At 37.5% G+C, this 22539-nt stretch overlaps 1 protein-coding gene across 5 annotated transcripts in view; it reads left to right on the top strand.

The window, feature by feature from the left end:
- The window catches only part of txndc16 (thioredoxin domain containing 16), a 131798-nt gene extending 114710 nt beyond the window's left edge, over positions 1-17088 (top strand). For all 5 annotated transcript variants that reach the window (XM_051919952.1, XM_051919953.1, XM_051919954.1 and 2 more), the window contains 3 exons: positions 4380-4549; positions 9500-9690; positions 16432-17088. In XM_051919952.1, the coding sequence (XP_051775912.1) occupies positions 4380-4549; positions 9500-9690; positions 16432-16775 (705 nt within the window). In that variant the 3' untranslated portion in view covers positions 16776-17088. The remainder of the gene's footprint in view (positions 1-4379; positions 4550-9499; positions 9691-16431) is intronic.
- The last annotated feature ends 5451 nt before the right edge of the window (positions 17089-22539 follow it).

Genomic DNA, 22539 nt, shown 5'->3' on the forward strand with positions numbered 1-22539 from the left:
TGTCTAAATGAGAGGGAGGTCAGTGGAATGGTGAGGATGCAGGGAGTAGAGTTGGCGAAGGTGGATGAGTTTAAATACTTGGGATCAACAGTACAGAGTTATGGGGATTGTGGAAGAGAGGTGAAAAAAAGTGCAGGCATGGTGGAATGGGTGGAGAAGAGTGTCAGGAGTGATTTGTGACAGATGGATATCAGCAAGAGTGAAAGGGAAGGTCTACAGGATGGTAGTGAGACCGGCTATGTTATATGGGTTGGAGACGGTGGCACTAACCAGAAAGCAGAAGACAGAGCTGGAGGTGGCAGAGTTAAAGATGCTAAGATTTGCACTGGGGCTGACGAGGATGGACAGGATTAGAAATGAGTACATTAGAGGGTCAGCTCAAGTTGGATGGTTGGGAGACAAAGTCAGAGAGGCAAGATTTAATTGGTTTAGACATGTGCAGAGGAGAGATGCTGAGTATATTGGGAGAAGGATGCTAAGGATAGAGCTGCCAGGCAAGAGAAAAAGAGGAAGGCCCAAGAGAAGGTTTATGGATGTGGTAAGAGAGGACATGCAGGTGATGGGTGTAACAGAACAAGATGCAGAGGACAGAAAGATATGGAAGAAGATGACCCACTGTGGCAACCCCTAACGGGAGCAGCCGAAAGAAGAAGAAGTTACTATGAAAAAGATAAAGCATAATTTGTCAAGAACCTGTTGTGTTATGGAGCTGTCACTATTCATCCATAGGAATTTTAATGGGTCAGATATAGTTTCACTAATGTGCAGGAATTCACAATGGGAGACATGAAACTTGAACATTCACCTTATGAGAAAGATTTTGATTTTTGAAGTTGGCTTTTCGCTTTCTGCATCCAGTTAGAAAAACTTAGGAAGGGCTAATAGGATGTTAAATCATATAGCCCAATGTGTGGCGAACAAGTCAAGGAAGAATATGATTAACCTATTGTGAATCAAAACAGAAACAGGAAGAGTGTTGGGGTCCTGGAGGATGCCCTGTTTAATTCAAGAAATATCCAAAGGACAAAGTTAAGAAATTACGTCAGAATTTCAGTGGTTGATGCTTGGTAATGCTGCCAGGTCAAAGATCTCCATACTACTTAGAAGCAGGTTTGAGAATGAGTTGTGAATTCTATTCAATGGGCATCTTAAATATCTTCGAAACTAGAAGAGACAGGGAATGTGACATTATTGGTCTTATGGGGCCTTCTCAACTCCAGCAACAGAACAAGGGAACAGGTTACTGACTGTGCCACATCTGTATCCCCTTCCCACTGTGTTTCCTTTCACCAAAGCCAATGAAATACTCACTATGTTTCCACGTGTGACACTATATAATGTACTTGTGAGTCTTAATTTAGAGTACTGTTTGCAGTTTTGGTCACCATATTACAAAAAAGAGAGTACAGAGAAGAAACGGCAAACTGATTTCAGGACTGCAGGGTATGAGCCGCAAGAGTAATAGGAGCAGCTGAATATTTTTTTAGTTTAAGCAAACAGAATCTAAAAATCACCAGGGACAAAAAAGTATTTCACTTACTGTATGTATTCTTTATCATAATCTTGGGTTTGTAATCATGATTATAGATTTGTAAGCATGAAGTTACATTTGTCATAAACCTAATAAAACTCTACTAATTTTTGTGAATATTTAACACTTATCAGTAATAATCTTTTTAAAACTTGGTAAAAGGTTTTATTTAATATTTAATACAAGTTGAATAATTGTAATGACTAGATGGGGAGAAATTAAGAATGTGCTCTGAAGAGAAGCTTCTCCTTCATCTCTGCACCAAGTGTTCACAGGTGGCGCAGTGGTAGTGCTGCTGCTTTGCAGTAAGGAGACTGTGGAAGATTGTGGGTTCGCTTCCCAGTTCCTCCCTGTGTGGATAGTGCTTTGAGTACTGAGAAAAGCGCTATATAAATGTAATGAATTATTATTATTATTTAGTATACCACCATTTAAATGGCACTTTGGGGGGAAAAAAATACCTTCAAAGAATCATAAAGAGGGGACATAGTTTAGTTGAGTAAAAACCACAAGAACAGCACACATTCTAGTATTTTTGTTTTTTCATGTATCCTTGCTGAATTTCAGAGTGAGTGCAAAAAAGGAAAACATGAAAATGGGCAAGGTGTGATATTAAAATGCTAGAATATTTCATTAAGTAATCTTTGCCATGAAAGCCTAAAAATCAAACAGCATTTCAGTAATAGGTACTTAAGCCAGCTTCTTAAAACACGCTACATCAGCAGGGGGCAGTGTTATATAAGTAATCTAAATCTGTTTGTTCTTTTATAACAACATCAACATTTATTTCAACAGCACATTTTCATACAAAGGCTGTAGCTCAAAGTGCTTTGCAAGATTTCAAAGAAATATCCAAGCAATGAAAAAACAAGCGTTAGGTAAGAATAATAATAAACAAATAGTACAGAAAAAATAAATAATGCACACTCACATAAAGATAAATATATAATTAAATATACACATATAATGTGAAACTATGCACAAACAGTAGTACTTTGCTATTATTATTGCAACTGTTGTCTTCTTATTTCAGTATGATGCCATAAATAAATGCAATTATAGTGTTGCATACATTTTAAAATTAAGATACATTATTCCTTGTAAGTGACCTGCAAGCACATGTAGGCTTCAGTGTGCTGATTAGAAACCTGGACTATAATACAATGCTAGTTGTTATAAGATACTGTTTTTAGTGAGTGCTGGTTGTGTTGTGCTGTAGATGATGTTTTTTTTAATCACTCATAATAACTGGCAATTATTTACTCTAGAGAGAAGCATTTTCTCCTTTATGTTGAATATTTTAAACTTTGTCTTATAGAGTGATGGATTAAGATGATTTTCTATCATATTCCTTAATGTGCTTAGAGTCTTAGCCTCTGCTTTGGGTTTAGCTTTCCAAAAGTGAACACAAACTTTGTGTAATTATCATGAAAATGGTATGTCATAATTGATTAGTACAATCCTAGTGAAAAAAATCTACTTTATGATGTACTTATTATTTCATTAACATTACAGAATTTTAGAAGGCTCAAATATACATCATTGATGTAATATACAGTATTCATAGTCACAGACAGAGAGCAAGCTTAAAGACAGGAAATCAAAGCAGAATAGAACATCAATCAGTTCTCTTATTCTGGTTGGGACAGTTGAAAGATGGCAGAATTAAAAGGAAATTTAAATAAAACATGCAAACAAAAGAAAGCACCCTAGACCCACAATCAAACCTGGAGCCCAAATGCTATGAGACAGCAACACTCCATACCAACCAAGTTACTGAGTACAGTTACGTTTCAAACTAATCTTTCTGATGGGCTGTACAAGCAATTAATATTGTAGGCATTTATTATTATATATTTAAAGCCAGAGTTTTTCTTAAATGAGTATATTGCAGCTACTTGCCTTTAAAGGAAGTGAGAGGTTTTTATGGAATAAAGTAATAAATTGAACCAGTCAGCACTATTATCACAATGTACTAGTTAGGGATGTCCACTTTTTGTTATGATTGCAATGCAAATTTATCTGATGTTTTGACAGACATTCACTCTTTACAGAAGATCTGGTGAAGTTTTTTTAGTTTTAAAATACACTTCATCTCTTGAGATATTCCCAAATAAAAACGCATATTGCAAAGATATCCAGGTGAGAATTTGCAGTATGAGTCCCCAAGGCACGCTATTACAATTTTGTCTAAGTATTCCTCATAGTCTTTGGTGGCAAACCCCTGGGATAGTAGAAAATACAGGGTGAAGATCTTACTGCATGGTTTTAGAGGCTTGGAAATATCATGTGTCAAGAAAAAGTGTTTTTCCATTTCATAATACAGTATATTTTCTCCAGTTATAATACAGTATATTTCCTGCAAACCTTCATCACACATTTCACCACAAACACTACAATATCTTAACTGCTGTTTTTTAATTTTATATGTGAGCTTATATACATTAATTTACATCTTAAGTATATGATATTTTACTCCTTGTCACAAAACTTCATTTAATTCTTACTGTTTGGTAGTCTATTCCAATTTGTGATATTTGTATTTCAGTGTAAGGATCTGGTGGTCTTGCAAAAAAATTAAGTTAAAAGGAAGATATTTTCTTTTAACGTGTAAAATACTAGATGCATTTGACAGCCAAACTGGGTAATTTTTTTTTAAGTATGTGATTGAACATAAAGTGCAGAAACTTATCATAGCTGCTGTATGAACTGTTAGGTGCCTTTTTGTGTCTGGATGAATGATGGATATTTCTCTGTCCAATGAAAAATAGCAGTGTTTAAAGATTTTTTTTCTTGGATAATCTATATTTTGATTAAAATTGTATCTTTTCTTTTTCTTCTGGATCAGGTGGAGTTAACCTTGTTGAATCTTCCAAGTTACCTGCAATGCAAAAAACCACTGTTAATTTTATTTGTTAATGATGAGGAGAAGAGCAAAGGCAAAAGTGCTAAAGATGAGTTGAGTGACTTGCAGAATACTGGATTTTTGGACCAGTTTGTGGCTTGCTGGTTACATCTGTGAGTAAATATTTAGTTAATATTTATTATGATACACCATTTTTGTTTTTTGTATCATATAAGGATTCAGTTATACCGATGATGTTATGTTTTCATAATTAAAGGATCCAGTCCAGTATTAGTTTTAATAAATATTTTAATTAATATTAGTAAATAGTCAAAAACTATTAAATGCATGCCATGTTTTATCTGTAAATCCAAATATAGTATCTTATTGAACTACTTAGAAAATTGCAAAGTGTTTAGAGTTTACCGTGTCAATCAGCCAGTCTTAGTCCATGAATCCTGGCTATACCAATTTGCCAAGTGGTGACACTGAAGTGCAAACCACACTGGAAATAAGAAATTTAAGCAGTTGAAGTGGAGCAACCAGTCTTTGCCTGATATTATAGTGTGACATAGTGTATCATCACATTTTTTCATTGTATACAGAAGGTATCTTGGATGGACTGAATGGTCTCCTTGTATCCATTAAGTATTGGAAATGGAAATAAAGGAGTGCCAGCTGGTGAGCTTTGGTCCTGCTACTGATCATTGGTGCTTGATTCCATTCTGCAATTCAGCCCTTTTAAGGCAATAAAGATTTAAGCAAACTCTGCACCTTGGTGTTGTCATCAAAAGGTTTCAACTTCGCTAAATATGGCTTATTGTGCCTTCTATTGAAGTGCTCAAGTCTGTATAAACTACCACTGTTCTATTGCCTCCAAGATCGAAGTAAATCCAAGCCATTCCATGAGTTACTGCTATGTCATTGGAGATGTGCTAAACAAGTCGGACCATTCTTCTAGTCACTCTTTCTGGTTGATGGTGACATAGTAGTCTCATTGACAAGGACTAAAGCTGAGCTGTTAAATTATTTCCTTGCAGCAAAGGTTTGATGGAAGTCACCTAGATCCTCTAGATTTTGATGGTCTTAGTGACACCTGTCTCCAAAACACCACCATAAGATCCTGTAATTACTCAGAGGTGTGGATTGCAGCAAAGCCATTGGACCTGATGGGATTGGTCCCAGTGTGCTAAAGATGTGTGCTGCAGAACTTGCACTATATCTTACTGCAGCTGTTTCATTTATGTCTGATATCGCCAGGTGCTGGCTGAGAGGCAACATATAGTAGTAGTGGTATCAGCATTGTGGTGTTTACAGAATACAGTGAAATTTTTACATATGATTTACTGTTAGATACTAAACAAATCGCCAACTACTATCCTTAACTACTTCTATAAAAGCTTGATTGCCAAAAATATATGTAAGCAAACATACATTCACAAGAAGCACACCCCCAGAAGATTTTCAAAGGTGTGCACATCCCCAGTTCACAAATGCAGCTCATAAGTGGATCTAAGCAAGCACTGACCTATCTTGCTGCTCTTATTATATATTCTGTGATGAAGATCATTGTAAAACACATCTCCATGCCCATCTCCATTACAACTACCTATTCTAACTCTGTTGTTTCACATTTGATTTGCTTAAATCAGTTAATGTAGGGCAGATGCAGTAGATGTGGGAATGACCACATGGCTGTTGCACCGTACATTTTGTGTGCTTTTGTCTTGGTGTAGCACTGAGGTCTACTGGCTAAGTTTAGCTCAAGCAAAATGAAAGGGTGCTTCTACAGCTGGTTTAGCAGTTTCCTTACTGATCATCACCATCTGGACAGAAGTTGTGAATGTTACAAGATAGCATCCTAGGGATCACCCTCTTCCTGGTATTGATATATGACCAGATCAAATGGCCACAAAATTAGTTTTTTGTGAATGACCCCCACCTTGGAAAAATATTCTGGTTGAGGCTGCCCTCTGTGACATTGCCAACCTAATAAACAAAGACCTCTTTATAATAGCTGAATTGGCACCATTTTGGTGTGTTTATTCAATGCTAGAAACACAAAGGTCCTCCCCATCAGCCATGCAGGGAATGCCAAACCATACTTTTCTGCCCTAATCTTCTATGGGTCATACACCCTTTAAGGTGATCTTTGTTGGTGTTAGCTTCGACTGTTGTCTATCTTGGGAAGATCACATCAAATGCATAGCTACTAGAGCAGGGTGAACACCTCTTTCCATCCCGATAATAACACGCAGAATCTTTGTTTGGTAACCTTTACAAATGTTCTTCTATGGACCCTTCACCTACTTTCACCTGTTCTGTTCAATTCCATTCACAGATTAATGATATGAGTGTGTGCCTTAATTTCAAACAGTCCTAATGCTGTACTCATATTGTTTCAGAAGTGACGCACCCAGGATTGGCTGGCTTATTCTGAATGTCGTTATAATTCTTGGATGACCAGAAACTCTACAGCTGCAAACCACTGCCATAATGTTGCATCATACTCATGCAGCAGGGATCTTGCAGCCTTACAGCTGCTCAGTACATGCAGGCAATGGAACAAGCTGCCAGCTGGTTACTTGTGGTGAGGCCATCATCACTTTCACACACTTAAAATTTCAGTGAATCGTTTGAAACTCTTGCAGGCATGACAGCTGCTATGTTATGCAAAAACAGTGCTGTTCCATTGTGCCTATACATGTGGTAATTTTTCACTATGTGCAAAAAAAAAATGAGAAAGAAACAGTCAGTCCAATTGTTTTTTCTTCTTAATGATACACTTATGTTCGAGCCTGTGTCCTGGGAACTTAACTGAGATGCCTAGGTAAACAAATTAATTCAAATCATCTGCCCTAGCTCCCTTTACTGTACTGGGCTACAAATGGTAATGGTGCCCTACTAACAGCTTCCCATGATTCACATAATTATCAGCTCTTCAGTAAAAGATGTTAGTGACAAGGGCACTGCGTTGCTGGGAATGACTGCAGTTGTTCAGAGACCATTTTTGTTTTGATAAAGAGATACAGATGAGATAGTATCAGTTCACCAGCCAATAGCACAATTTGTAAAAACCTGTATTTACTGCATTAGGTAACGAGTGTTTAATTGTGCTAAAATCTCAAGCATTATTAAAAAAAACAACACTTTCAGATAAATAATAATGTGAAAAATAAGTCTTAAAGCTATAGTTGAGTGGCTCAAGTGTTAAAAGAATAATATAACTCAATCATATTGAAGCATCTTGAAATCTGCAACTCACAGGAAAATCTACAAAGACCATGTCAAAACACATTTCAGTGTGCATATACACTGATTGGCCACAACATTAAAAGAAATGACAGGTGAAGTGAATAACATCAATTCTCTTGTTGCAATGGAACCTAGGTGGGATTATATTAGATAGATAGATAGATAGATAGATAGATAGATAGATAGATAGATAGATAGATAGATAGATAGATAGATAGATAGATAGATAGATAGTAGGCAGCAAGTGAACAATCAGTTCTTGAAGGTGCTGTTTTGGAAGCAGGAAAAATGGGCAAGAATAAGAATCTGAACAACTTTGGCAAGGACTAAATTGTGATGGCTAGATAACTGGGTAAAAGCAGTTCTATTCAGTATGCAGTGGATATTACCTATGAAAAATAGTCCAAAGAAGGGGAAACAGTGATGCGGTCATGGATGTCAAAGGCTTATTAATCCACATTGGGAGCGAAGGCTAGTTCATCTGGTTCGATCCCACAGAACAGCTACTTAACTACAAATTGCAGAAGAGCTTAATGAGAGAAAGGTGTCAGAACACACAATACATCACAGCTTGCTGTGTTTGGGGCTGCATAGCTGCAGAATGGTCAGAGTGCTCTTGCTGACCAATGTTCACCACTGAAAGTACCAGCAGTGGGCATGTGAGCGTAGAACTGCCCCATGAAGTAATGGAAGAAGGTGGCCTGGTCTCATGAATCACTTTTTTTTTTAATCATGTGGATGGTCTGGTACATTCATCTTTTACCATGGGAACAGACGGCAGCAAGTTGCACTATGGAAAGAAGACAAGACGGCGTAGAGAGTGTGATGCTCTGGGCACTGTTCATTTGGGAAACCTTGGGTCCTGGCATTCATATGCATGTTACTTTGACATGTACCGCCTATGTAAAAATTTTTGTAGACCACATGTTCCTCTTCATGGCAACGGTATTCCCTGATGGCAGCGGTGTCTTTCAGCAGGATAATGCACTATGCCACACTATAAAAATTGTTTAAGATTGGTTTAAGGAACCTGACAAAGGGTTCAAGGTGTTGACTTGGTCTCCAAATTCCTCAGATCTCAATCCGATCGAGCATCTGTAGGATTTGCTGGAAAAACAAGCCCAATCCATGGAGGCTTCACCTCACAGTTCACAGGACTTAAATGATCTGCTACTAATGTCTTAGTTCCAGATACAACATGACACCTTCAGAGGTCTTGTGGAGTCCATGCCTCGATGGGTCAGAGTTGTTTTAGTAACATGATGGGGACCTACACCATATAAAAAACTTAAACCTTCTAATTCTATTGCAGTAAATAGTGAATCCATTACATATTATTGGGAAACCTCAAAATGCTTTTAGTGCTGTGATAAAACCCTAAATAAATATTTTATGTTCTAACTGGTCCATATTTCATAGTAGTCCTTTGAGTAAGAAAGCCACATCTATCAAATAACACAAAGTCTGAGCATTACAATAAGTAATTCCGTTAACAAAAATGAATGAAATGTGCTTTTCTGGGGCTGAAAATGTGAGTTCTCCGGACTTTAGCACTGTACTTGATGTTGCCCATTTGCAGAGATAACTTAATGTAGGCAGCATGTCTTATAACTGCCTCATCAAATAAGAACTGCTTCACCTACTCTATTTGTGAGATGATTGGTACTCCAAGCATGCCAGCATTACAATAGTGTTTCGATTTGGTTTGCAAATAGTTGTACAAAAAAGGGATAGATTTGAAAATGGTTATGACTATTTTCATTAGGAGTGAACAAAACTGATGAAAAGATCTTTTAAAATTATGTTGTAAGTTTTGGGTCAATAGCAAGTGAACTCAGTTTTCTTATGTTTGTTTTTTTTTCCCTCAGTGATCGCACCCCTGTGGGTAGAGCAGTGCTTGAGTTCCACTTGGGTTTCTTGCCACAACTTCCTGTTTTGATTCTTATACAAATCAACTCTGGGTCTGAGGTGTTTGTGTTTCCTACAGAGTACCCCCTGCTGGGCAGCGAAATAAAGAACTGGCTGCACAGAGTCCAGAATGGGTACGAGGAGCCTGTAGGTCAGTATGAAATGCATTTTATCAAGATGAATTAGGGATGTAGCAAGCAATGTCATAATATGTGATAACTTGATCTAATGAAGAACATTCAGCTTGACTACTTGTTTTGCACTATTTAGTCTATACTTCACTTATTGCCCTAGTAGAGTTTTTTTTTTTTTTTTTTGCTTTGTTTTTTAAATTGTACTTTTCGGAATAAATAATTTGCTCTTTAGGTTTAAAGTTCTTTGTCATATTTCAATTTCATGTGTAACTAATGCATTATATATTTATACTTCTATGAGGTAAAATGTGAAGTTGCCCAAGTTTTAACTGAACAACTTTAATTTTAGATAAATGGATTAGACTGAAGCACATTTATAGGCAATATTAGATGATTATTTGCAGGTATATAGTGCAATTCTTACTTGCATGTGCTAATCAACATGCAACATGTCTCCACTCTCTGGCATCATGATAAGTGAGTGGAATTATTTTTACTTGTAACATCTTTCTTATGCTATGTTAACACTCCTGCATTTTCATTGTAGAAAAAACATTTTTAAACAAAAACTGTCTCTGTCCACACTATCATTTTCACTTCATTCACAAAAGTATCTCTGCCCGCACTAAAACTACCAAAAAAGCTTATGACATAGTCATTCCCCTATACTGGACATGCATAGTTTTTTGCTGAGAGGTAGCATAGACATCCTAGACCAGGGGTACTCAAAGTTTTTGAATGCCGGTCCCCATTCAGTTCGCCACCAACCATCGGGGTCCGCTATAGCTAGGTTTACCGTATAGGTCTATAGGACTGTAGGTGTAGGTCTGTAGGAGGCTAGTAATAGATTCAACACAAATGATAAAATTTTTACAGAAGACCAAGACATGCACAAAACATGGAAAACAATTCAAAAAAGTCACATGACTACTTGCAATTAACACACCAATTACAACAGTTAGTACGTAAATGATTGTCACTCAGTGTGAAGTGTGAAACTGTTGTTTCGATTTCATAATGGCAGCATAGTTCGGTGAGTAACCAGTCAGTGCAATTCTTATTGCATTCCTGAGGTTCTGGTCGGTAAATACACTTCGATGTTTCGTCTTGATAGTGTTCATAGTGGAGAACGCACACTCACAAGAATATGTTGAACCAAACATAGTGAGCACGGAAATCGCCAGTTTCTTTGCAGCAGGATACTGAGAATCTGGAACAAACTTTGACCAAAAAATTGTTATGCCGACTTCGTTCAATTTTGCTTTCAAAACGTGAGAAGCTTGCAAATCAGCTGCTTCCATTTGCAACAGAGACGGGTTTGAGTCCATTCACCGTCAGGCTGGACAATGAAAGGATCAGCAACAAACAAAAACACAGGCTTCAGTTTTCTGAAATCCTTAAAACGTTCATCAAACTCGACCTTCAAATGATGTAGAAATGTGGAAATCAACTGAAAACATGCCTGTTGATCAGCTGTCATGCAGCTCTTCAGGTTTGGGAAATGCAGCATCTTGCCACCTTCCAAGTCATTGATGAAAATGCTCAGTTTTGTTTCAAAGGCACAACATTTTTCTTGCAATTCGACAACGGTTTTGTCTGCACCCTGAAGTGACAAATTCAGTGTATTTATATGTCCCATAATATCAACAAGAAATGCCAGCAGTGCGACCTTGTCACTGTCTTGAATAAATGTTAAAAATTCTGCAGCTTCTTTGTATTCAAGGACTGCAGGAAGTCAGCTACATCCTCACGGAGATTCCAGAACCTTTCCAACACACGGCCCTTGCTTAACCATCTGACGTCATTGTGAAGCAGCAAATCTCCAAATTCTGCAGACATCTCTTCAAGAAAAGAACGAAACAGACGATGCTGCAGAGACGAATTACATCGTAAAAAATTCACTAATTTCACAGGAGTAGACATCACTTCCGCCAGTTCGTCACAAAGTTTTGAACAGAGGGCAGACTGATGAATGATGCAGTGATAAGCAACAAGGTTGGGCTGAAGTGCCTTCATACGAGTGACAAGTCCTCTATCTTTACCAGTCATTGCTGGTGCCCCGTCTGTTGTAAGGGAAACCATTTTTGTTACATCCAATCCAGCTGCGTGCATAAACTGCGATAATGCTGAAAACACGTCCTCACCGCGGGTCTGTTTTGCTAGCGGTAGTAATGTCAGAAAGTCTTCAACAAAATTATGGCCATCAAAAAATCTTGTGAACATACAGAGTTGAGACATGTCAGTTTTATCAGTGGATTCATCGCACGCGAGAGCAAACAATTTAGCCTGTTTAAGATCTGATATTAACTGACCACCGACCACATGTGAATTTCCCATTAGGATTAATAAAGTATCTATCTATCTATCTATCTATCTATCTATCTATCTATCTATCTATCTATCTATCTATCTATCTATCTATCTATCTATCTATCTATCTATCTATCTATCTATCTATCTATCTATCTATCTATCTATCTATCTATCTATCTATTGTCAGAAAGGTCATCTGCACGACGACTAGCAGTATTGTCTGATAATGGTATCTGTTGAATCAGTTCAACACACTTTTTGTCGCTAAACAGAACCGAAGAAGCAGACATCATGCATTCTTTAACAACCTCTGCATCAGTAAATGCTTTCTTATGTCTGCCAAGAACCCAAACAATGCGTAGCGAAGCTTCTGTAACATTTGATTGTGTGGTGGTCGCTTTCGTCATCAGCGATGAACTCGCTACCAACGACGACTTAAGGACGTCGATCTTATGCGAACGGAGCTCTGACTTTGGTGGATAGTTCGCATTGTAAAAAAGACCAAAAAATGCCAGATGACCAAACGCAAATTTTATATGCCAAACAGTTTTCAAAAATGCCAGATTTCAGTTATTTGGCATAAAAAATACCAGTTGGCAACCCTGCTACAGAGTAAATAATAAAATAACAATAATTTTGGTGCTTTTATATTCGGACTTTTGACTTACGCAGAAGACAGTCGCGGTCCGCCAAAAACGTCTTGGCGGTCCGGATTGTGGACCGCGGTCCGCCGTTTGAGTACCCCTATCCTAGACTCTCTAAAGATTTCTCACCATTTTTTTTAAGAACTATGACTTCCTTTGCAAAAGTTCCCCAACAAGCACTGTTCTGTCCAGGTCTTACACACACAAAAAAAAAAAAAAAGATCATTGAAGGGATGGTAACACGGCTGGTCACATGATTAGTGCAAAACTGTAGGGACTCCGTAAATTGTTTGCTTTTTGCAAACATATGCAGGATTCAAACAACAAAACACAATTTAGATGCATATAAGTAAGTAACACAACAAGCTCCATGAAAGGGACTCCAATTTGTCTGCCATTTTGGAATATTGTTTTCTTTTGTGAAGGGTGACCAATCACGGAATTAGATGTTATAATGCGCAGGATCCAATCAGGGAAGGGCCACGTAATAAGAACAAACCTTTCAGAGCGTAATTAAGAATATGAGTTTTCAGAACTCTCTATTTTCACACATCTGCACTGCAACACTAAGCCGACAGTTTCAGAAACATATAGCTCTGAAGAACGTTTTCAAAAGCCTCTGTTTTTAGGGGAGTGTGGACAAAAAGTGAAAATGAACACTAATTTCTGCATTTTTAAATAAAAACATTGCAGTGTGGCTTTAACGTAAGACCTAAAATCAGAAATATTGGATTCAAAACTATGCACTAAACCAGTAAAGATATTACTGTATAATGTGCAATTTTTTATTTATTTACTGTATTTTATTCCTGTTTTTTAAAGTAAGTTACCAGTATGTATCACTTTTATATATAAAAAAAGCTTTACTTTTAGCATACTGTCTTATTTTCTTAAATAGTTGTACTGATTTTATAAGTTTGTAGTAGTGAGTGTGCAAAATAGTAAAACTAAAGTCATCATTATCATCATACATTAACTAAACATTATGGGAGGACTTTGGTGTAGAATAGCTGTACCTCTGGACTGAGAGGAGCAAACTGATACAGCTTGGGCTTGTAGTGAAGTTGCCCCTGAATGGGATACTTCAGAAAGTGGACCAGATATGCCCCATTTGGGGAAGACCCAGTAGCAGACTCAGGACACCATGGATGGATGCATTATATCTCTTAGCAGGCCTGACAACAACTTGGGATTACTTGGGAGGAGTTGTAGATTGTTGCTGGAGATAGGGTGGACTGTACTAAGTCCAGCTCATCATGTCATGTCACTTCTGTGACCATGACCAGGATAAGCAGATAAATAACTTTTTTTATTAAACTATTTTCTATCACTTACCTCTAACTTTAGGGTAACAAATCTTCATTCAGATAGTTCAGTGAAAGGTTTTTTTTTAACACGCTAACTAGGGCAACATAGCATACCAATTAGAATTTAACAATGTTTCAGCCAGGTGACAGATTATATCAGTATTAACACTTTGAAACCTACGTTACTACAGCTGGAAACCAAAATTCTTGATTTGATTTTTATGACACATGCCAGCCACAGGGTATGCATAAACCAGTGTGTTTCTTCGGGACGGTTATGTCAGGAAGGGCATCTGGTGTAAAATTTTGCCAAATTAATATGCGGACAACAATACAAATTTCCATACCGGATCAGTCGAGCCCCAGGTTAACAACAACTGCCACCAGTACTGTTAGCCAACAGGGTGCTGGCGGAAATTGGGCTACTGTTGGCCGAAGAAGAAGAGGGGGAGACGTGTCCGGAGGCAGGAGGAGAGGAGGAAGGTAAAGAGAGTGGAACTGAGGGTAGGAACTTTGAATGTTGACAGTATGACTGGTAAGGGGAGAGAGTTAGCAGATATGATGGAGAGTAGGAAGGTTGATATATTGTGCGTGCAAGAGAATAAATGGAAGGGGAGTAAGGCCAGGTGGATCAGACGTGGCTTCAAATTGTTCTATCATGGTGTGGATAGGATGAGAAATGGAGTAGGGGTTATTCTGAAGGAACAGTATATCATGAGTGTTTTGGAGGCGAAAAGAGTGTCAGACAGAGTAATGATTATGAAGCTGGAAATTGGAGGTGTGGTGATGAATGTTGTTAGTGCATATGCCCCGCAAGTTGGGTGTACAATGGATGAGAAAGAAGATTTTTGGAGTGAGTTGGATGAAGTGATGAACAATGTACCCAAGGGACAGAAAGTGGTGATTGGAGCAGATTTCAATGGACATGTTGGCAAAGGGAACAGTGGAGACGAGGAGGTGATGGGTAGGTATGGTGTCAAGGAGAGGAATGAAGAAGGTCAGAGGACAGTGGATTTTGCCAAAAGGATGGACATGGCTGTGGTGAATACGTATTTTAATATTAACACTAGAATCCCTGAAGCCTATGAAAAACTCGTAATCCCGGCCAACCTTAAATCCATTCACACCTCTCCATCAGCGTCTTTTGTTTTGTAAATGTGTTGATCAGCACAAGCAGCAAGCAGCCTGCTGTCCCATCCTCCCCTCAACGGAGCTCACCTTGGACCAAAAGCTCTCCCAGCTCAAGCCGAGGCTCCTTATCTGTGTGTCAGGTGCCTGGTGTTGAATAGGTGAACATTTCATGTGTGTTCCATGTCTATAGCAATCTGTGTAAATGTAGGATGAAATGCAAGGCAGGAATTGTTGAACACATAACTAAAAAAGAATCATTTTTTATATTTTAGTAATAATTGACAAAATGTAGACATGAAGTATATAATGTGTGAAAAAAGTTCAAATATGAAAGAGATTAGATATTGCAGAATAAGAAAGTGCTAAAGAAGTCATTTTTGAACAGTTAGACATCTGCTGTCATGTCTTTGGTAGCCAGTTGTACCTGTGAGGTCTGATAGCTGTTGAGAGTGACACCACAGAGCTGCTACATGCTGTGCAGGTTCTTTTTTAGATAGCAGAATGAAATTGCATGAGACAGCATTACGTAAGATGGATACATATGGGGAGATTCAGATGAACTACCAAGGTCATACTAGATACAGGAAGCAAAAATAAAGACACACAGTTGTTTCTTCACATGTCAAGTGTAAAATCAGGAACAGGAAAGATTTCAAAAATCATAGTTAACAAGTTTAAACAGTACTCAAAGGTAAAATCCACATAAAACATGCAAAATTAAAAAAAAAAAAAAAATCAGTGTTTTAAAATATAAAAAGCAAATGCATCATGTGGGGTCTCACAAGGATGATAAGTCAATATTAGAGCTTTTTAGAGATTTTTAGGTTTGTAGGGTTATGATTGTTACTTGTACAAAGTAAAATGAAAATTTGAATTGCCAGTGACTCCCTCCAGATAAATAATAACTAGACAACATAATTCAGTGATTGGGAACAGAGGCAGAAATGTATCTCTAGCTGACAGGATTTGAAAGATTTGATATCTGGAACTAATGGGCATCTTATATTTTAGAGCTTACTTGTTTGATGTAAAATGTTTTCGGCATGTCACTTGTCTTAGATTTATTTAAAATGCCTTATATCTTGCTTTGAAAATGTGTACAAGTCTGTGACCATCAGAGAAAACATAATTCTCTTTATTTGTGAAATTTTCCTTGTTAAAAGCTTTCTAGCCAGGACAGTCTGAAAAACACTGACAAAGATAGTATGTGTAACTAATCTTAAAAATGTTCAATCATAGTCTTAAAAATGTTCAATCATAGTATTATGCCTTGTAAATGCACTATATATTTGCAAGTTGTGCTTACATACAGTATCTGTTTTAATTACTAAAAATAACACTGTTAATTTAATTTCTTTTTCAGGAGAGTTAGAAGATGAAAACTGGAGTCCAACAACACCTCTTTTTGATTTTCTAGCTATAATGGATGAGGCAGTCCCAGGTTTTGCAGCTCAGAAAATATCCAAATCTCAGCAGTTAAAATCAAAAACAGAGAGAGAGAAGGTAGAAAAAGACAAAGAAGAGAATATAAAACTCGATTTGTCAAGTGGACAGTCTGTGCAACCATCAGAACTATTGGAAAAAGATGAGAAGATTCAAAAACGTACGTCTAGTGATTCAGAACACAAGAGACAAGTATTTCATGTTAAATCTTTACATGGAGGTTCTCAACCCTTGGGCAAACAAAAGCAACACTCTGAACTTTAATTTGGAATTCAGCATCTGTTGTAATGCCTGCACTAAGCATTTTGAAATAATTCTCCATTAATGGACCACACTTGGATGTAGTCAGAGAGGCATAGCCAGGAATTTTAAGATGGGATGAAAAAGTATATGAATCATAGTTCACTGTATGGTCAATCAGTTGGAACTGTTATAAAATGTGTTTTGTTTGTGGTTCAAATCCAAAATCCCCTCTCCTAGGTACCCACATGGATGCCATTCACTCTCATCTAGCTCTCCTTTTCCGGCTTTTAAAGAGAGCTTCATGCAGAATGTCAGTGTGTATCTTGGCAATGTTTTTTTTTTATTTTTTTATATTTTTATTTTATTAATTTTCATTGTAATCATTCCATACAAATAGATCAATTTATAACCCAACAAAATTGAAGACAAATCAAACCCCACCCCTGAGAAGGAGAGCTTAGCTAAAGGAAAATTGCTTAAGGCTTTTTAATAAGGCAACATTAAACAAAGGAGAGGGAGGAAGTAAATATATATGTAAATAAGAGATGGAGAAGGGAATTAAATGCGGTAATATCTTGCCAATGTTAATATCAAAAGTGGCAGCAGGATCATTTTCAGGTGCTGCATATAGAAAAACATGGACACTACCTAATAAAGCCTAAACACACAAAGTATTTGATGTACTTGAAGTGGAAAAAATCACATAGGAAGAATAAGTGAGATATGTGTGCTGGCAGATATTTTTGAAGTAACAGTTTAGGACAATCTCAAGTTTACTTGCTTTCCCCTAAAACTTTTTAAAAATAGGTTTCTCCTTTAGGAGCATTTGTTTGCTTTTAACAGAGCATATGGCTTCACTTGAATTCAAATACAATTATCTGTGCAATAACCACACTGAACAAGCTTCAAACACATGCCCATTTTAGCCTGAGAACATCTTGATTTCAACACCAAACAAAACTAAAAAAATGCCTCAAAACACCTAAATGACTTAACTTAATCAATCCAATACTTTGTTGTTATGCATATCACTATGCTGCTGGAGAGTAGTGATGTATTGCATGTTGATTAGTTCATACAAGTAAGAATTTCATTGTACTCTGTACATGAGACAATAATGACCCCATAAATGTATATTAACTAAGAAAATCTTGTGATGTTGATGCTTCAATTCTTGAGGCCATTAAATTTTTCTGTGATTTGATAATAGACGAATGAACCTTTGAAAGTTTACAATTGAAACATACTGTATTTCACATAACAATGACAAAGCCAGTAAGCATCGTAGAGTTGATTTTGTTAGCATGTGGAAACTTTATGTGTTAGGAGACCTCACATCTGGAAATGCTTAGGTTTTTAGTTTGTTCACACACTGTCAGATTTACAAGAATTCATTCATTCATTTCCTGAACAGCAGTTATACATGCAAAGTTTTTTTGGTTCCATGCAAATGTATTAAAAGCTAAACTACTTAGAGTGAGGTAAATTGAGTTATGCAAATAGTTATTTATTTGTATGTTTTACTTTATGTCTACAAATTTTTATTTAACATTCCCATAGTGCACCGGGCTTCTTTCCTTATTATTTTATTTGACTTCTGTTTCTATTTTTTATTTTAATTTGTTTGATCTTTTCAGATTTGTATTTAGCTTATACATTTTTTTTTTCCTGGGGCTGGCTTTTCTGACCATTCTTGTAGCAGCCTGCAAGATACCTCATGCTAGAACTGGCACACATTTCACAAATTCTAGGATGGAGATTGACGTTATTGTTTGTATTAAGCTAATTTTTTTTCTTTGATAGCTTTGCAGAGAAAATTCAAGAAGGTCAAAAGCTGAAGACTGATGTTGTTAATCAGGGTGGAAAACAGTTGGCAGACAATATGAAGATGTGTCACAGCCTATATTTTCCTTTTCATAGCTTTAGTATAAGAAAAATATTTTGTTCTTCAGTGAAATTTAAAATAAATCAGCTATCAACATGAACATGATTGAACAGACACTGAAAGTGTAGAAAGCCAGTTCAAGGTAATAAAGTAGTCAAAGTATTAAATGTGTTACTGGAATACTGTACAATATTAACTAAATAATTTACCAAATAAGCCCATTTTTTGAGGGGTAATTTTCAGGAATCGGTTCTCAATCAAGTAAAGTCAATGAAATTGTATTGTCTGTTTGCTCTTTTCTATGTAAATGAGTGATTATTATTAATGGCCAATTAAATGTTTTGATTCAGTATTTATTCACAGTTATATATGTTTTAATAATATTTTTTATATTATTTCAGCCTGTCATAGTTCTTGAAGAAAAGCTTTGTTTGACAAGTTTCACTCTTATTAATTATTACAGTGGGCAAGGACAGAGAGGGTAGCATGTACAGTATTTCATTAAAGCTTTTAATTTTCATACAGGAGGAGAATACTCCATTTACAAACTGGCCAACAAAAACAATAAACTCTTCTACTATCTATCTTGCTCTTCCTATATGAGTATCTGGTACCTATTGTTCAGTGGAGAGGGAGAGTAGTAAGCAGACCTATAAGCAGTCCTGTTTTCATTTTCATACAGTCTTTCAGTGTGCTAAATGCCCTTCTCCTGTTGTCCATCCTTTTTTTAATAATGCCTAAAAATTCCAAACTTGCTTGTTTCTGGCTGAATATTTAAACCCTGTTCAGAGGCCTGTGTTACCCCTGTAGGGCAAAGTGGGTTTTGCCCCGTTTTGCTAAGCTTTCTAAGAAAATAGACTTGGCAGGGAAGTCAGTTGCACTACTCCCACCTGCATTCCAGAATGAACCCACATTGAATGACCAAACAGCACCCATACCAACACTTTAGTCAACTCTTTACTTCAACAAGTGCGAATGGTGTAAATCAGCTGACATGTCTGTAGAGACTCCTTCTGGCAAAAAGGCACCCAAAGGGACATTCATCTTAGACTAATGCAAGCTAAACTCCAGCTGATCATGATGGACAAAATAACAAGCATACAAGCAGACACTGGGATCTGTGATTGTAAGGGACCTTGATCCAATCACCAAAGGCTGCATCTTCTTTTAAAACCAGCTGCATGCTTCAGTTCTTCCCCTTTTGGAGCAGGATCCTTAGAAACTTTCTTTTAGCCTGGAAGAATCTCTCCATAGAGTCTTGGACCTGAATACCCTAAAATAGCTTTAAGATCCACTCTTCCAAGTTAAGCCCTGTCCTAGTGTATTGAAGGCTGTAAAAACCAAGAAGCAGTCTTACTTGAACAAGGAAACTTCAGTGCCTAAACCCTCATGCCACAATGAGTTACACTTTCTGTATGAAGAGTCTTAACAGCTTACTGAGAAAGGCAACACCATGCCATGGGAAAAGGATCATGTGGCAAAGAAAGACTGCACTCCAACACAAGCCAGGATCTCTTCTCAAACCTGGAGTAAAGGCACTCAGCTTCATACAGCATCAGACTTCATCCTTAAATAATTTTGATACAGGTCTTTATCTGTGCTAAGATAAATTAGAACTTTTAGGTAATAACCTAATGACGTCTGTCTCACGTTTGATTGTTACTGTATAAGTGTTTTTAGTTAAACTTGGAGCTTCAAGCTTACAACTAAATTGGAAACCATATCCTTGAAACACAACATAGCAGTTTAGTCCTATCTCATCCAAGGCTGTTCATTAGAACAAGAACAAGCTATTAACTCATCCTAAACTTCCAAGATTAAAACACTGAAAGAAAAACTTTGTGAAATGTAAGAGGTTTGATACAATCTGTAAACAAAGAAAGAACAGCCTGTCCTGTGTTACATGTTTGTCTTATGTCCTGTCAATATATATGTCAGTATACATTGTGTAAATAGTTACTGTATTTCTATGCATTGTATTTTTCTCTTTCTTAAAACCAGTGTTTTTTAGTTATCTTGATATACAGTTTAACAGCCATAAACCCCATATACAGAGAAAGGTAAAAAAAAATAAAGTGGGAACTTTACTGAATTATGTAATTAATTACTGGTATTACCAAAGACATAACTGATAATTAATCAGTTCTTCTAACTACACATTCTCTTTACCCCTAGCATTATATGGACATTTTTTTTATTTTTATTTTATTTAAGCATCCACACAATAAGAGCGAGTTGTGGCAACCTTTTTTCTCCACTGCTGGGTGAGGTGCAAAAATTTCCTTCCAGGACACCTCCGTTGGTACATAAAGCAGAGAAAGCATACTTCTATTCAAAGAAAATGTGTGAAGATCCTTAATGGATCGGTATGTCTCAATGTTGTGCTTACATAATTAATCTTGCCTCCTGGGTAGGTATGATGATGGCTTTTACTTACAGTCCCTTAGCTCCGTGACCTTACCCTCCACTAGGATCAGTCTTTAACTTGGCATGATGCTTCCCTGCCCTGAGATACTCCTGGTGGCGTTTTGTGCTTTAGGTAAGTTAATGGCACTTTCCTTTTCCAGGCCCTGACACTCCTGTTATGGGCCGTCTTTCTTCCTTTTAAGTAGAAATCTATTGGCTTGTTTTGTTTTTTGTGCTTTAGTCTATTTTTTTTCTGATATATCCATACCATTATTTCATCTTATTAATGGATCATTGTAGTATTTGTTTTTAAATATTTAACAAAAAGACAGTTTGTAAGAAACACAGATACATTTCTTTTAACACATATTTCTCATTCTTAGTTTGTTGCCAATTAACCAGTACGAATAAATATAATTGGACCTGTACACCAGTGTCTGCCAGTAGATGGCAAAATTATCGTTGTTATGTGATTCCATTTTTCAGCATGTAATGTACCAAAATCACATTTGCTGTTTTTTGGGTTTTTTTCATCCATCCATCCATTGTCTCCCGCTTATCCGAGGTCGGGTCGCGGGGGCAGCAGCTTGAGCAGAGATGCCCAGACTTCCCTCTCCCCGGCCACTTCTTCTAGCTCTTCCGGGAGAATCCCAAGGCGTTCCCAGGCCAGTCGAGAGACATAGTCCCTCCAGCGTGTCCTGGGTCTTCCCCGGGACCTCCTCCCGGTTGGACGTGCCCGGAACACCTCACCAGGGAGGCGTCCAGGAGGCATCCTGATCAGATGCCCGAGCCACTTCATCTGACTCCTCTCGATGCGGAGGAGCAGCGGCTCTACTCTGAGCCCCTCCCGGATGACTGAGCTTCTCACCCTGTCTTTAAGGGAAAGCCCAGACACCCTGCGGAGGAAACTCATTTCAGCCGCTTGTATTCGCGATCTCGTTCTTTCGGTCACTACCCATAGCTCATGACCATAGGTGAGGGTAGGAACATAGATCAGGTTTTTTTTTTCAATGCAATTCAACATTTACAAGGGGAATGACAGAACAGATTAGATAAGTACTGGCTTCAGAATGGCCTATAGATCGGATTATATTAAAGAAAACTGATTTTCTGTCCTCTCTTTTGATACATTTATGCTGCACAAATTCAATTCTGTATTTGGTGTTTCTCGTTAAAATGAGCGTCTGGATTATTTTCCTTCTCTGAAAAAAGAGTCAGAGATGAATTCCATCCATCCATCCATTTTCCAACCCACTGAATCCGAACACAGGGTCACAGGGGTCTGCTGGAGCCAATCCCAGCTAACACAGGGCAGGAACCAGTCCCGGGCAGGGTGCCAACCCACACACCAAACACACACTAGGGCCAATTTAGAATTGCCAATGTACCTAACCTGCATGTCTTTGGACTGTGGGAGGAAACCCGCGCAGACACGGGGAGAACATGCAAACTCCACGCAGGGAGGACCCGGGAAGTGAACCCAGGTCCCCAGAT

The sequence above is a fragment of the Erpetoichthys calabaricus genome, chromosome 16, assembly GCF_900747795.2.
Source record: "Erpetoichthys calabaricus chromosome 16, fErpCal1.3, whole genome shotgun sequence".
Taxonomy (NCBI): domain Eukaryota; kingdom Metazoa; phylum Chordata; class Cladistia; order Polypteriformes; family Polypteridae; genus Erpetoichthys; species Erpetoichthys calabaricus.